This window comes from Zootoca vivipara, chromosome 3 (assembly GCF_963506605.1).
Source record: "Zootoca vivipara chromosome 3, rZooViv1.1, whole genome shotgun sequence".
In the NCBI taxonomy this organism is placed as follows: Eukaryota; Metazoa; Chordata; class Lepidosauria; order Squamata; family Lacertidae; genus Zootoca; species Zootoca vivipara.
Window position 1 is genome coordinate 81,176,157 of NC_083278.1, and position 17,171 is coordinate 81,193,327.

Genomic DNA, 17,171 nt, shown 5'->3' on the forward strand with positions numbered 1-17,171 from the left:
TTTTGCTCTGAGACAAGACTGAGCATTTTTAGTGTAGTAAAGTAGAAACTTTTATCTTATAGTTCCCCAGTTTAATGCTATAGGGAAGGGAGCACACAAATAGGCTTAGAAGATAGAAAAATGACTTTTTTTAGTACACTTTTCCTTTTTACAGTAGTTAATTCCTTTTCTTTTCTTTTCTTTTCTTTCTGTTTGGTTTTAGTGGGAACTGCAGCCCCAGATCAGGTAACACATAAACAGCGTTCAATTTTGCCTATTTGTAAAAAGAAAATGAGCTTGAGATTACCTGAAATTGTGGGAAGAAAATAGTTACTTTTTGAGGCTATAGTAATTGAAACTCACTGATTAATATCCATATGGTGAGAATACTCCGATATTCAATCTTTTTTCATAAACAAAAATTATTGGTATCAATGAAAAAAAAATCAACCATGTCATCACTTTTTGGTGGCCTCAGTTCGCCGTTCCCATTCAGCACAGCTCTTTAGCATTTGTACAACTAAATTCAGTTGTTAAAACAACAACAACAAAATCTTCCATATAACTGCAATGTTAAAGTATAATATTAGTAAGCTATACTGACCAAAAGATCAACAAAATGTAAAAAATGAGCAGTTCCATATCCTTCCATTGGCCAGCTAGTGATAAAATGTTGTAAATAATCTGACATCATTACTAAGGTTCACAAAATCTAACATAAAATAATACTTGGTAACTATGCAGGGTCCCCCCCCCAAGAATATTTACCTATCTGTGCTACTTCATCTTCATCATTATAGGGCATACTAAAGTTCACACACCAGTTGTGGAAGGTAGGAACAATTCAGTTTTGCATTTCCTTAGTTGGAGCATAGCAACTTATAAAGACTAGCTCTGCTGGATCAGAGCAAGAGTCCATCTAGTCTAATGTTGTATTCTAACAGAGCAGTGGTTTCCAGGCATTTCCCCCCATGGACCAATTGAAAATTGCTGATGGTCTTAACATACCACTTAAAATTACTTTTCTGCTTGTTGTATCAATTGTAATGCACTGTGCTAAATGCTTTATGGTTTTTTAATTATATTTTAATTGCTTTTTCCCCTTATTGCATTACAATTTGCATTCCATAGGATTCCAGTTTTAGCATTAAAAAGCATATAAAAGCAGCAATTAAACACAATTAAAAATCAGTATGACTAATGCACACATGCCGTGGACCACCTGAATGAATCTCGCAGGCCACTGGTGGTCCATGGACCACAGTTCAGAACCCCTGCAATAGAGCACAGCTGCATGATTTTTACAAGACCACAAGCAAGGCATGAAGGCAACAGCTCTTCCCTATATCCCACCCTTCACAGCAACTTTGCCTTGCTACGTGGAATGTGCATTTAGCTGTAAAGGCTAATAGTCACTGATAGACCACCGTGTATTTATTGTATCCTTTTAAAAAACCATTTAAATTGCTGTGGAAAGAACCATAGCTCTATAACAAGCAGGCTTTTCCCCCCGCATGCCAAAGGCCTCAGACTTAATCTGTGCCACTGCCTGGTACAGCTGGCTCCTTTTTGAGATTCTGCACAACTGCTGCCAGTTAGTGAAGCCTGTACAGAGATAGTCAATGGCCTGACTCATTATAAAACAGTTTCCTTCCTCCTCCTCCTTAGTTGTTTTCTTTATAAGCTAAAAAGACCTGAGCACTGTAGCTTTTCCTCATAGGAATGTTACCTCAGCCTCTGAACATTTTGGTAACCTTTTCTGTGCATTTTCCAGTTTCAATTTCAGATGCAGCAACCAGAAATATGTGCCCTTGAGCTACACATTTGTTTAAAAAATGCTCAGCAACATTTAAGATATTACATAATATATTCATAAAACAATCATTAACAGATTAGTCCCAGTTTCTGCATTGTTTTAAAAAGAACATTAGGTCACTAGCAGTTTAATAATAGTTGAGATAGAAAATAGTTATTGTTTTAATATTTAATTTGATTCCAGGCCACTGTATAACAATATATCATGATATATATTATGTAAATAGAATTATACAATAAAGCTATTATTTCTCTCTCTTTAAAATACTTCATTTTCAATCTACTTTCTCTGTTTTAGTCTTAAAAACTGAAGAATCTTGTCTCACCTAGCATCATGCTGTGGAAGGAATTGAACGTCACACTCTTTAATCATTCTGTCAACTCAAGCATTTCATCTTGCCAGACAAACCACTTCCCCCTCTCCTCCTCACACGTGCTGTTCTGGGGGCTTTCCTGGCCCTTCCATAGCCAATTTCAGGGACTGCTCAAGGGCAGAGGAGGGAAAGTCCTGTTGAGCAAGCAGAAGTCTTTGTGCATGTCTTCCGCTGAGATTTGTTAGGTAAAGCCTGCCCTAAGCAACAGAACCCATAGTTGGACAATGTAGATGCATTGCATGTTCAGACTCGGTTCTTGTGGAAATCTGTAAGACAATCAAACTGGTTGCATTCTGAGATAAAGTTGAGATGGGGGGAAACTTGATCTCCCAGACAGTAGGTGTAGCAGAAACAGAGGGAAGGTTTAGGTCAAGTGCAGCCAATGTATGATTTAGAAACAATGTGTATATTAGGAGTAAATAGTTGAATCTTCGCGAAGGCTTTTTAAAAAATCACAAACTGATGTGATATTGTGGAGAACAGAGGACTGGAAAAATGAGAAAGAGAGAGAAACAAAAATTAACAATTTGTCCATTGCTAAGTAGGAACAAAGTTCAGTGAACTTCTTTCTATTCCTGAGGAAAGTGAAGGAGGGAATGTGCCACTTTCTTTTACTGTATGAGATGACCTAAGGGTCTTGGTTTTTTAAACTATTGTTTAACAATATTTATATATCGTTTAATAAATAACCTATGCCAGTGTGGTGTAGTGGTTAAGAGTGGTAGACTCGTAATCTGGGGAACCTGGTTCACTTCCCCGCTCCTCCATATGCAGCTGCTGGGTGACCTTGGTCTAGTCACACTTCTCTGAAGTCTCTCAGCCCCACCCACCTCACAGAGTGTTTGTTGTGGGGGAGGAAGGGAAAGGAGAATGTTAGCCGCTTTGAGACTCCTTCGGGTAGTGATAAAGCGGGATATCAAATCCAAACTCCTCCTCTTCTTCGCTAAGCAGTTTTCAGTTTCCCCATTAAAATATGTAAACAGAAACACCACATTCACTAGCAGCAGCTTGGAGCTCATGGCGGCTTCCAGATCAGCAAGACTTTTCTGAAACACTCTTATGATTAAGCAACGTCACAAGGGTGTTCTAGGAAGTCCTGCCAAGTTAGAAGCTGGCATGAGATCCTTGCCATTGTAAGCAAATACAACACTTTTGTTTGCACAATGTTTTAGGAGAAAACAAAGTCCCCAGCCACTTGTACAGAAAATAGTTCCCCAGTTTGCAATGCGGAGAATGGCTATAAAATTGTGGTGTACGTTTCACCCCAGTACTAACATAAATACATTGCACCTTTCCTTGCCTCAAAGACTTAGGCTCTGTAAAAGACAGTGCCAATTTCCTATTCCCAAGAATGCGTCTACATATTGTTTGTTTTTCATGTATTATATGAGCCTCAGTGCTTCATGCCGTATCCCCAAAAGACACTTGACACATAACTGATTCCTGCATTGCAGGGGGTTGGACTAGATGACCCTCGGGTCAATTCTATGACCACGTTCTACCCTTTCCCCACTTACCCCCCCCCCCCGTAGATCATTCTTCCCCTTTGCATGAGGAGAAATCAAGGATAAAAGCTCCATTGTAACTCATTTATGCATAAGTTTTACCTGTGATTTGTGAGCTATGGTTATTCTCTTTGAGCTTTCACTGAGTTGTGAACCAGATATAGTTCCCAAATCTTGAATTGGCTTAGCAGTACTTAATCTGTAATTCTACAATTACAGGGATCGGTCCTGCACATTAGTCTGCTGGGTGGACTAATTCTCTAAAAGATAATTATTCCACCCAGCAGAATAGAGGATTTCAGTCATGGGGAGGGTTTGGCATGCTGAGGTACCATTGTTTGCAATGGGTCCTAAATGCACCAAACTTAGTTCTGTAATGCACCAATAATGTCTAGGGTGTGTGTGTGTGTGTGTGTGTGTGTGTGTGTGTGTGTGTGTGTGTTTGATATTTTATTTGTATATGTGTGCCTGTTCTGAGCTCCTAGTTATAAGAGGCATTCCTGCATCTAAGCATATTAAAATCAGATGTGCATATGCAAGGATAAGTTATTTTTAATCACAAGTCTACAAATAGATGTATGTTTGACTTTATGTACTATATGTATATTAATATATTTAGAAGATTTATCTTTACCTAATAAATTGTGATAAAAAATACATTGTTTACAAGAGCTGCTGCTGAATGGAAAATGAACCAATTACGAGGAGTTAATGCTTGCTCTTATTTTTAAACTATATATAAACACACACAAAAATTCCTTCAGTAGCACCTTAAAGACCAACTAAGTTTATATTTTGGTATGAGCTTTCGTGTGCATGCACACTTCTTCAGATACACACACAGTTTGCTATGAAACATCATTTTTTCAAAGCAAAATTACCCTACAAAATTGGGGAGACTCACATTAAAACCACATAACCACCCATTTAATTTTTAACCATTCTTTTAGGAATTAGTTTCACTTGATGACCGAGACAAACCTGGTCAACCTCAGCTTTCTCCTGGGATTTCAACTATTAACCTACATCCACAATTTCCAGGTAGCTCTTTTTGACTCCTCCTTTAATGGATGAGAATCCTTGCAAAGATGGCATGGAATAATTCCTTATGGTGTCTATATTCCTTTCATTTTTAGAATTTTATTTCTAATTTAATGTTCTGCATTTTAAAAAGAAGGGCTTAATCTAGCAAAATTTTATTACCTTTACATGAATAATCCTTTTAAAGTCCACTAGACAAGACTCTTTGGTGAAGTAAATAAGACCTAATGCAGATGTAACACTCAGGAGCATGCAATGGACTCATGCATTCCACCTCATTCCATTCTTCCTTTGTGAATTCCCGTTCCTTACGCAGTTACGGTAGCCTTTTTTTAGGTACAGCTATAGCTCAATGATTTGCATGCAGAACATTCCAGGTTCAATCCCTGGCATGTCCCGGTAGAGCTAGAAAAGACCCCTACCTAAATACTGAGCTGGATGGGCCATGGTCTCACTCAGTACAAGGCTGCTTCCAATTTTCCTGGCACTTTAGTCTGCATTGATTATATCCATGGTTAGCTATTAAACCAAGCTTAGAAACAGGGTTGCAAGTTTCACTTCACTTACAGAATTGCCAGGTTGGCTTGTTGGTTAAAGGTAGTTTGCAAAGTCTGGTTACAGCTAACAGTGGTTTGTTAACCATATTTAAGGCCAGTGCTGCCATAATTCTGCTGTACTACTGCAGAAATTTCAAGTGGACACCCATGACTAGGGGTATGAGACAAGCCAGGCAGGGAGATGGAAATTCAGAATCTTAAAGCCTAGTCCCCATTCTGGTTCTTCTTCCAGCAACAATAACCTCAGTTTCCCTCCCAATATGTATTTTGGATCAGATAATGCTGCTGTATAATGTCAGGTCAGTTAACAGTAACACGGCAATGATATATGTCTTGATTGTGGATGCTGATTTGGCTTGCATTACTGGACCTGGAAGGATGAGCCTGGAAGCAGCTGACCTATCTCAGCTGTTCCATCCTGTATTCTCAGTCCAACACCAATACAGCATTGAGGGTTTGGTCATGTTGGTTGTTGTCTTTTGCTGTTGTAAAGATTCCATCTCATACTCCCACAATCCCTGGATTATTTCAAATTTGTGTTGGACAATCAGGACAGATTAGGATTTCCGTTCTTAACATCCTTCTGCTCAACTAGCTTCCTGTGGGAGCTGGAAAAAAATAATATTAGTGGACCTGTAGTACCTCAGCATCAATACGAAAGGTTTGGTTTTTATGTTTTCAATGTGGCATAAAGATTGTAATTTCTCCTTGTTTGGGTCAGATCATTTCCTGATGAGGTTTAGGCTTGCAATGGCTTTTCTTCTCTACATGATCAGTGGATATGTTAGAATGGTGATGGAATCTGAAAGATCCCCCCCTCAGAGTTTCCTTTTGACATGACTGGTGCCCCATCAAACCCTAGTCACTCTGTAGGGGTTACATTAAGTATAATAGTTCACAGAGCATCAATAGTTGTGTGGCAATGTCCCTCCCTCCCCGTGAGAATAAAGACACAGACACATCAGATAGATTTAAATGGGCGAAAAGGCCACAACTTTATTGGTTACGGATGTTGAGCGGTATTGGCTTAGGCATTGGACCCTAACCGTCTATATCCGACTCCAACCTGTGTGTTGGACGTCCGGGAAGAGTTAACCACCAGTAAGGAGCCCAGTGATGTACATCAACCGGAACTCCTCCTGTGATCACTGTTAGGGGCGTGCCTTACAGCCCTAACCTCCCTAGGCTTCGGACCAGACCACGCCCCCGGAATCCTTTAACAGACTACTCCTCCATTTGCAGGGCAGGTGATGGCGCTACCTACCCTCCTCAGCTCTAACACAATTTCCAATGCCTAACCACCAAGACCAATAGTTGTGACGAATTGCTACGAGGTAGGCGGGAAAAAAACCTTGGCTAGCCCAAGTGGAAAAAGTCCTACCAGGCCCCTTGGCCAACCAAGGCGACCAACCAAGGTCCATAGCAAGGTCAAAGCTAGCCTAAAGTGTGGGCGGGCGGATGAACAATGCAGCTGGTGAGCGGGGTGAAAGAAGGCGGGTTCCCGCCCTTCGCCTGCTTAAAGGAAGCAGGACATGCCCCCCAGCTGACAGGATTGGTTGGCCCTTGAATGATGCGGGTGGGAACCCCCAATCGCTCAGGGGCTGAGCTCTCAGCCCCTGCGCGTGTGTTCAGGTCGTGATGCCCACAACTCCACCTCCGACGCAGGCGCGGAAGTGTTTTCCCCCCACACTCTTGCCTGTTGAGCAGATCCTGTTTTTGCTCCTTGGTTTACCAGCTCCATTTACTAGTTAGGGAAATGGCTTGGAAGAAAGTGGCAGGGAACATAGCATGAAGCTTAAGAAATACAGGCAACAATCTATCTTCAAGCCTGCTCTGTGATGGTGAAGGCAGCAAAGAAACAATACAGCTAACTCACAACTTACACACATTTAACTTGTGTACATTCAGCTTTACACACTTGGGGGGGAATTAAAAAGGGGGCAGGCTTTAGCAATCCCACCTACCCAAATGTGGTTTGACTATAAATTATTTTTGCCATGCACAGTGCAAATACGACAATAAATGCCTCCTTGGTGGAATGGAATGTTCTGGAATGACATCACTCTCATAGATACTGAGTTCCAAAAAAGATGGCTGTTCCTACACACCTATGGAACAGCCACATGTTTTTCTGTACAGTGTCCATTCTTGTAACAGAACGTTATCATATCCTATGATTTTCAGGTGGTATTTGTAAGACAGTTTTCACTGTATAAGGCAGCCGCTGCCCACTTTCAGACTGTTGCTAATGGTAGTTACCAGTTTAAAGAAAGGAATAAAGTAGGACCACTAAATCAGAATTGTTTGATTCAGAATTCTGGACTATGTTCCAATCCACACATTAGTCTGGGAGATACAGATCAGATGAGACCACTTCGGATTTGGACTCAGCCAGTTCCTCCCTCAACACTGCTCACTTTTACTTGCTTTAATTTGGATGCCACTGATTCTGCCTTCAAACAATGAATGTGCACAGGAAACCTTGTTGCCCAGCTTTGTTGGGTGAATATTAGTTGTTACACCCCAAGGCTATGTAAAAGGTGCTTAGTGGGGTGTTGCCGACTGTCTCCTTGTTTCTTGACTCCCTTGGCTTATAACATATAGCAGGTGAGGGTTCGTCAGCTGGGTCCAAGAACATGCTTCCTTGTGAGAGAGAAAGGTTGTGAGACCCTTCAATCTACCCTTCCTGGTCAATGTGCTAGAGTTGGTGGTTGCTATACAAATCCAGATCTGGATGCATTTCAGTTTAGTGCCAGCCCCTGGTGCGACCGCACTGCTTGCACTGTCCTGCTGTAAATCCGCCCCTGCTCGGGACATGGGGACCTAAAGGGGCATCCTTTTCTCAAATAGGAATAGAAAGATACTCATTATTAGAGTATCTTCTTAGGTCTCTCCATCTGCTGAACTCAGATGGATTGCAACCAATGGAAGGAATGTTTCTGCTGTTTTTGGAATGCAGTCCCTGGGAAGGCTCACTACCGTGCTTCTCCGAAAATAAGCCATACCCCGAAAATAAGCCATACCCCGAAAATAAGCCATAGTGATAGGCAGTTTAACCTTGTAGGTTAAACTGTACCATACTTAATAAAAAAAATAAGACATCCCCTGAAAATAAGCCACTGTGTGTGTGTTTTTTTAGGAAAAATAAATATAAGACGGTGTCTTATTTTTGGAGAAACACGGTAGTGGCTTTTCCTAAACCTTTCCAATGCTAGGCAAAGACCTTTCTCTTCTTCCAGGCCTTGTTAAACATTAGCTGAACTTGATTCTACCTAGCTCCAGGGATGCTTCTGTGCTTTATTACTTTATTATTTTGGGGGGCTGTGTATTTTTGTTGTGATTTGTTGTTTTGGTCTCTTTCATTGATTTTATTTTTTTATTAGCTGGCATGAGAGTATGCTACTGAAAGGATATATATATATATATATATATATATATATATATATATATATATATATATATCCAAGGAAGGGAGGGGGATAATTTGCTCTGGCAAAGGGGAGGAGGAGCATGCAATCCCATGCTATGCTCCTGATCTCCTTACAACGGTTACAATGTTATCTCTTCTATCATTATGCCTGAAGCAGGCTTAAGAAGGGAAATGACTGCAAAACTGTTCACTGTGTGCAACACAGTGTGATAAAGTACTCTCTACTTAGCCAGTGAGCAATGAACCTGTGAAACCCATGAAGCTTTGGATTACTAATGAGTCTACTGAACTCAATGGAGGTTGTACAGCAGCTGTGCTTGGTTAATTGTGCCCATGAATTTTTATGTGCAAAAATTTTATGGAGGGACATATGTTGAAGTGTAAGAGAAATAGATTTAATTCAAACGGATAATGATTTGGAAATCCTTTTCATCTCTCTGAATGTGGTAGACTTAGGCACGAAAAAGTGAATTGAATTAGGAACAATTTTTACGAAATTGGTACCAAAATCCCTCTTGTATTTCAAACATCTCATTCAATGATGCTTAGGCAGTGAAGTTTCGTCACTATACTTGCTTTATTAGTTTTACGCAGTTCCAGATTTCTTTCACATGCACCAGAGTAACAAATAGGTCAGACTGTTAGTCAGTGTTCAAAATAAGAAATTATTTTGAGTAATTTAGCAGATGTTCATGTGTTTGCTGCTTGGTAAGACTAAAGCATATAACAGTATTGTGCATCTCCTTATAATAACACATGCACTCTGGGCATGTTTTGTGGGGAGCAAAAGGCACTAGCAACTAAAGGAAGATGTGCAGTTTCTTCAAAATTCAGGATTTTAGAAGATACACAATGGGAGTCTGTAACATGCACCACCTAGAAACATATAAAGAGACCCTTACTACAGTTTTCCATTAATTATTAGTTCATTAAGCCATGCACGTTATTTTAAAACTTGCCTTCCTCATATGTAAATAATTTTCTCTTTTCTTTTGCACAGTAGTAGTTGAAAAAACCTCTCCTCCTGTGCCTGTAGAAGTTGGCCCAGATGTGTCTACTTCAAGTGCTAGTCAAGTAATAGCACCGACTCAAGTTACAGGTATGATGCATGCTTTCCCCACAAAAAATGGCTGGGGAAATGGGTGCATACAAATGGGTGCATACTCCCAAATAACTGAGGGCTATTAGAGCATCAAACAGGAAGAATAGAGCAGCAGAACACAGGAAAATTCAGGGCCAAGAATGTTCAGTTTAAGAAGGTGGAATTGTATGTTAAGTGGTTTATTTTCAGCAAGTCTGGTCATATGGACAGCATGCAGTTCACAGTTGACTTATGTTGTGTATATAAAATAGAGGAGTCTGAAGGATTCCACCCACCTGCTTCCTGCACTCTCCCAAGAGTGTATTTGCAGGTTTGTATACCATGGTTCAACATGTGGGGGCAGTTTCTGGTCAGCTCCACATACAGGCACATTACATTTCAGGACGCATCCTTTATGCAAATATGCCTCCCCAAAGCTCTTAAAATGCCTTTTTCTGTAAGCAGTGCATTAACGCATATCCCCCTTAAAAGCATAGCAAAGAACCTGTACAAGTGACACTGACACAAACCCCCTCGTATATTAAGTAAAGTAGAAACATCGCCCCCTGACTTCACCCCTACTCACCTCTCCCCCTCCACCTCTCTCCCTCTTTTCTTCCTAATGTCTGTAAAAAACTGATCTGTAAAAAATGTTACTTGAAAAAAGAGAGAGACATTGCACATACTTTTGTAGACCAAGAAAATCTTTAATAAAAATGCATTTAAAAAAAAAAAGCATATGAAAAGACACAGACATGACATGGTGAGCGATCTTGTGATTTACCCATATTCCATAATGAAAGCTTGAGAAAATCGCACTGATTTCTAAAGGTGCCTAATAAAAATAATAATTTGGGGATCGTTTCCAGAATCTGTTCTAGAAATGGGTTGTGTGTGGAAGTCATTCTTTGAGAAACATACTCCCTCAGCTTTTGTAGAAAGGGTCGCACCTTTCTAGGCTAGGTGGGAAAAGCCTAGCAGGTTTCCAGGATTCACCTCCAAGAGATTGGCAGTTTTATTTAAAATTCCTTTCCTAATGATCCCTAATGGAATTTGCCTTTTTCACAGTTATTGCACCCTGAGTCAACATCTTCATTGACTCCAAGGTCTTGATCCTCCACCACCTGTTCCGGCCCCATGAGCATGTATGAGAAATTAAGATTCTTCTCCTGCCCCAGTATGCATCATTTTACACTTTTCTGCATTGAATTGCATTTGACATTTTACTGACAATTCACTAAGTTTGGAAAGGCCCTTTTGGAGTTCTTCAGAACCCTTTTTTTGTTTGTTTCAAAAACACTGAACAACTTATTGTCATATTATCACCTTGGTCATCTTATTGCTCACTCCTAGATCTAGGTTCTTTATGAACAAGTTAAAAAGCACAGTTTCCAAGTGGAGGGTTCCACTTTCTACTTTCCTTTATTCCTACCCCCTGCTTCCTGAAACTTAACCATTTCCTGATCCACAAGAGAACCACACCTCTTTTTCTATGATTGTTACATTTATTCAGGAATTCTGTCATAGTTCTGTGTTTAAAAGTGACGAGTGTTAAGTTTTCTACCCCTAGTGCGCACACTTGTTTCTTAGGAGTGGCATGCAGTACAGCCATGTAGCATAGCATCTTATTAATGTCTCTCCTCCAGAGCATCTGTGAGGAAAATTTTGATCAACCCTTTCCAGCGGATCAAAGAATTTCAACAGTAGTGATGATATTTCTATATTCTCTAGGCTCTGGAACTTTCTTTAATACTCTGGCTTCAATTTATCTTTGCAAAGGGTTTTTCTTAGTTAAGTACTACCAGCTGTGTAGTTTGCTATAAACTTAGTGATATATTCCAGCAGACCATGCAATTTCTAAATTCAGTGTTTATCTCTATCTCTCTGAATGCTCTATATTTGTTGAATCTTTGCAACATCCATCAGTATACCATTTGAGGCCAAGTTTGCCTAATAAACAGTTGCTTTCTTTTTTTTAAAAAAATGTATATGCTATTAATAGACATAGCTGCCAAGTTTTCCCTTTTCTCGCGAGGAAGCCTATTCAGCATAAGGGAAAATCCCTTTAAAAAAGGGATAACTTGGCAGCTATGTTAATAGATTACATTGTTGTTGTTGTTTAGTCGTTTAGTCGTGTCCGACTCTTCGTGACCCCATGGACCATAGCACGCCAGGCACTCCTGTCTTGTACTGCCTCCCGCAGTTTGGTCAAACTCATGTTCGTAGCTTCGAGAACACTGTCCAACCATCTCGTCCTCTGTCGTCCCCTTCTCCTAGTGCCCTCAATCTTTCCCAACATCAGGGTCTTTTCCAAGGATTCTTCTCTTCTCATGAGGTGGCCAAAGTATTGGAGCCTGAGCTTCACGATCTGTCCTTCCAGGGAGCACTCAGGGCTGATTTCCTTAAGAATGGATAGGTTTGATCTTCTTGCAGTCCACGGGACTCTCAAGAGTCTCCTCCAGCACCATAATTCAAAAGCATCAATTCTTCGGCGATCAGCCTTCTTTATGGTCCAGCTCTCACTTCCATACATCACTACTGGGAAAACCATAGCTTTAACTATACGGACCTTTGTCGGCAAGGTGATGTCTCTGCTTTTTAAGATGCTGTCTAGGTTTGTCATTGCTTTTCTCCCAAGAAGCAGGCGTCTTTTAATTTCGTGACTGCTGTCACCATCTGCAGTGATCAAGGAGCCCAAGAAGGTGAAATCTCTCACAGCCTCCATTTCTTCCCCTTCTATTTGCCAGGAGGTGATGGGACCAGTGGCCATGATCTTGGTTTTTTTGATGTTGAGCTTCAGACCATATTTTGCGCTCTCCTCTTTCACCCTCATTAAAAGGTTCTTTAATTCCTCCTCGCTTTCTGCCATCAAGGTTGTGTCATCTGCATATCTAAGGTTGTTGATATTTCTTCCGGCAATCTTAATTCCGGCTTGGGATTCATCTAGTCCAGCCTTTCGCATGATGAATTCTGCATATAAGTTAAATAAGCAGGGAGACAATATACAACCTTGTCGTACTCCTTTCCCAATTTTGAACCACTCAGTTGTTCCATATCCAGTTCTGACTGTAGCTTCTTGTCCCACATAGAGATTTCTCAGGAGACAGATGAGGTGATCAGGCACTCCCATTTCTTTAAGAACTTGCCATAGTTTGCTGTGGTCGACACAGTCAAAGGCTTTTGCATAGTCAATGAAGCAGAAGTAGACGTTTTTCTGGAACTCTCTAGCTTTCTCCATAATCCAGCGCATGTTTGCTATTTGGTCTCTGGTTCCTCTGCCTTTTCGAAATCCAGCTTGCACTTCTGGGAGTTCTCGGTCCACATACTGCTTAAGCCTGCCTTGTAGAATTTTAAGCATAACCTTGCTAGCTTGTGAAATGAGCGCAATTGTGCGGTAGTTGGAGCATTCTTTGGCACTGCCCTTCTTTGGAATTGGGATGTAGACTGATCTTCTCCAATCCTCTGGCCATTGCTGAGTTTTCCAAACTTGCTGGCATATTGGGTGTAGCACCTTAACAGCATCATCTTTTAAAATTTTAAACAGTTCAGCTGGAATATCATCACTTCCACTGGCCTTGTTATTAGCAGTGCTTTCTAAGGCCCATTTGACTTCACTCTCCAAGATGTCTGGCTCAAGGTCAGCAACCACACTACCTGGGGTGTACGAGACCTCCATATCTTTCTGGTATAACTCCTCTGTGTATTCTTGCCACCTCTTCTTGATGTCTTCTGCTTCTGTTAGGTCCTTACCACTTTTGTCCTTGATTATGGTAATCTTTGTACGAAATGTTCCTTTCATGTCTCCAATTTTATTGAACAGATCTCTGGTTTTCCCCATTCTATTGTTTTCCTCTATTTCTTTGCATTGCTCATTTACGAAGACCCTCTTGTCTCTCCTTGCTGTTTTTTGGAAATCTGCATTCAGTTTCCTGTATCTTTCCCTTTCTCCCTTGCATTTTGCTTGCCTCCTCTCCTCCGCTATTTTTAAGGCCTCGTTGGACAGCCATTTTGCTTTCTTGCATTTCCTTTTCCTTGGGATGGTTTTCTTTGCTGCCTCCTGTATAATGTTACGAGCCTCCATCCATAGTTCTTCAGGCACTCTGTCCACCAAATCTAAATCCTTAAACCTGTTCCTCACTTCCACTGTGTATTCATAAGGGATTTGATTCAGATTGTATCTTACTGGCCCAGTGGTTTTTCCTACTTTCTTCAGTTTAAGCTGGAATTTTGCTATAAGAAGCTGATGATCTGAGTTACAGTCAGCTCCAGGTCTTGTTTTTGCTGACTGTATAGAGCTTCTCCATCTTTGGCTGCAGAGAATATAATCAATCTGATTTCGATGCTGCCCATTTGGTGATATCCATGTGTAGAGTCGTCTCTTGTGTTGTTGGAAGAGAGTGTTTGTGATGACCAGCTTGTTCTCTTGACAGGATTACATTGTTAGCTAGCACATTAAGCTATGTGCTTGCTGGATGATCTTTTGGGCCAAATAAGAGAATGCTTTGTAGGACAGATGAGATAAATGACAGGTGCTATTCTGTGTATCAGTAAAAGGACTGTAGTAAAAGTTAATAATAATAATAATAATAATAATAATAATAATAATAATAATAATAAATATACTGCAGATCCCACTATTTCATATTCTGTGGTAGTTGTCTGGGCAAATTGTATAATCAGTATTCATTTCAGTACCATAGCTTCTCTCAGCATCTTGGACTGTGCATTTTAATAGGAAGCCACGGTGCGCTCTGTGTCGTCTGACTAAAAGACGACAGGTCCAGGCTGTTAGGGCTCTGGGAGTGAGCGCCAGGGCTAGGTGCACCCCCCCCCCGGAAAAACTCCCCACGGATAAGTGGGGACTCCAGGGGTCCAGCAGAGCATTGGGAACTCGCCAAAACCCCGATCTCCCCGGCGCTGTCTTTGCAAGGGAGGAGGGGAAGAGGCTTGAGTCCGCTCATGGCTCCATCGCACCCTACAGCCGAAGCCACGTACCATCGCCGAAAGCAGTGGATCTTCTGAGTAAAGGTTTCTTTTTTTGACTTTTACCTCTAAAGAAGAAATTAGGCACAAATTAATTAATTTGGTAAAATGGAAGCCAAAAAGGAAGTCAGCTTCTGATTTCTGCAGACAGGCTCTGCAAAGAATTCTTTGTGAATGGGAGAGGAGTATAAGCAGCAGCTAATGGAGACTTTTTAGCAACTTGAAGTTTTAAGAGACTCTTTATTTTGGATACATATGGGCTACAGTTGTGTCAGGTTGCCCTTCGGTGGAGATACAATGGCAGTTGGTGGAGATATAATTTGACAGTTTGATATTTGGAAGAGTAGAAGGCAAAAAGATTTTTGCGTGAAGAGATTGGAAATACAGGCTTTAAAATTCTAAACCATGGAACTTGGAGGCACAAACCGAGGCTAAACAGGAGAACTCTCTATTTATACTGGGAGAGGAATCCCCCAGAAGGAAAAGAGAACCTGCAATAGCTGGAGTTGCATTGGAAGATAAGTGCTGACTGAGACCAGGGAACCTTACTGCAACACTATCTGCCAGCAAAAAACATTTTAATACTTTCGGACATCTTTGGAAGCATACCTATTAAAGCTTAAAAATTGAAGATTTGGGATATAATATATTGGATTGCAAGTTAAAGAATTGGACTATAACATATTGGATTACAATTAAAAAGTTGGCTACTCTCCATTCATCGCCACTTTCTTGGAAAGGGAAAGAACTGCTGAAGAGAAGTATATAATTTTGCTTTGATTGTTTGTGCTGGTTTTGTTCATTTTTTGGTTATATTCTATGTTTGAATTGTCCTGTTGGATATTGGGCCTGTTAATTTTGATAAGTAGGATTTGACTGTGCTAACTACGGTAACTAATCTCTGGGTGATAGAGGTATTGGAACAGATTGGTAGCATCCACTCTTTTTATATTATTATTCTGGTCTTTTTACTTTTTCTTTTCTTTCTCTCGTTTCTTTGCAAGGATTTGCATGGAGGGGGGAAGGGCCCAAAGGGGTAAAGGGGAGACATCATGGTTCAGCTCGGGAGTGGGAAAATACTTTCATTTCTGGGCAGAACTAGGAAACGCAGGTGGGGGCTTGAACAGATCGTAATAAAGATGTCAGCTGTGGGAAAGTCCTCTAGTGCAGATATGGAAAAAGGGAAACATGATACAGGAGCTCTTACTAGGAAGGCCTCCATTGAGAGAAGACTGTTCAAGTGTACAGGAAGAGACAACAACAGAAAAAGCAGGTTACACTGACTTTCTCACACAGCAATTTATTGAATTTAGGAAAGAGATGGCCCAGTCAATGAAAAGTCTGGCGCAACAAATGCAACCTGACTTGGAAAAATCTACTGATTTATTTATGGAACAGTTTGGGAAGTTGGGTAAAAAGGTTAACAACTTAGAAACTAAAGTGGATTAAGTTGGGCTGGGGGGGGGGAACAGTGAGTAACTGGGCCATCTGAAAGAGGAACAGAAAGCCATTATGGGGACTGTGGGAGGCCTCCAAGAAAGCCAAAATGATTTGGAAGACAACAGAAGGATTTGGACTCCTTGGCATGTTTTGAATAAACATCCACAAATTTATTAGTAAAACATATGATAGATAAGGTGGTGATATGTACGATTTTATAACATGCAGATAATAGTATGTATAATCAAATCAGAGAGGGGAGCTGAGGGAAGTCTTTGGAGGGTGAGAGAGGGAGGGAGGGAATAAAGGGGGAAGTAATTGCTTACATTGTCTGATAATTTGTTTTGTTTACATTTAATAAAAATATTTATATATAAAATATGATGCCACTTTCAGTATTGAATAGGTTACAGAAGGCAATTTTTGGAGGCAGACATTGTACAGAAAATGTAAAGGATGGAACTTCCTATGCCCTTGGTTATCTACCTAAATGCTGTGGTGCATATGAAAAATGTTTCTACAGTGTGTGCATTATTAGCAAACATTGCATATCCTTTTGACTTAATTACCGGGCCTGGCTTCAGGCAAATTAAGGGGGTTCAGTCCCCAACCTCCACAGATCTGTGTCCCTTTTTGCTGCTTTTGTTATAGGGTTGATAAGGATGGAATTCTAAACCACAAAGTCAGTGTGGATAAAGTTGCTTGATGTCCCAGAATCCACCATAGTGGCTACATGGAAATACCTGCCAATTTGAAGATGGAGTTTTATTGAGACACTTCTTGTGCTTTCACTTCTTAATCACAAATCACATTGCAGCAGGGAAGTTTGACTTCCTAGCGTCTAAACTATTGGTTGGTTGTGCAAGCAGACACAAGCAAAATGTTCTCAGGCTTTAGTAGACAAAGTCCCTGCTAGTGTCACTGGTTCTTTTCTTCCGAGGTGAGTCAGGGCTTACTCCCCTTAAC

At 40.7% G+C, this 17,171-nt stretch overlaps 1 protein-coding gene across 7 annotated transcripts in view; it reads left to right on the top strand.

The window, feature by feature from the left end:
• Nucleotides 1-17,171, top strand: part of LTBP1 (latent transforming growth factor beta binding protein 1) — a 199,293-nt gene that overhangs the window by 119,814 nt on the left and 62,308 nt on the right. For 4 of the 7 annotated variants that reach the window (XM_035108243.2, XM_035108245.2, XM_035108247.2 and 1 more), the window contains one exon: nt 9,702-9,800. In XM_035108243.2, the coding sequence (XP_034964134.2) occupies nt 9,702-9,800 (99 nt within the window). Of the gene's footprint in view, nt 1-202; nt 226-4,623; nt 4,715-9,701; nt 9,801-17,171 lie in introns of all 7 variants that reach the window. The other 3 variants (XM_035108244.2, XM_035108248.2, XM_035108252.2) reach the window with 2 other exon arrangements.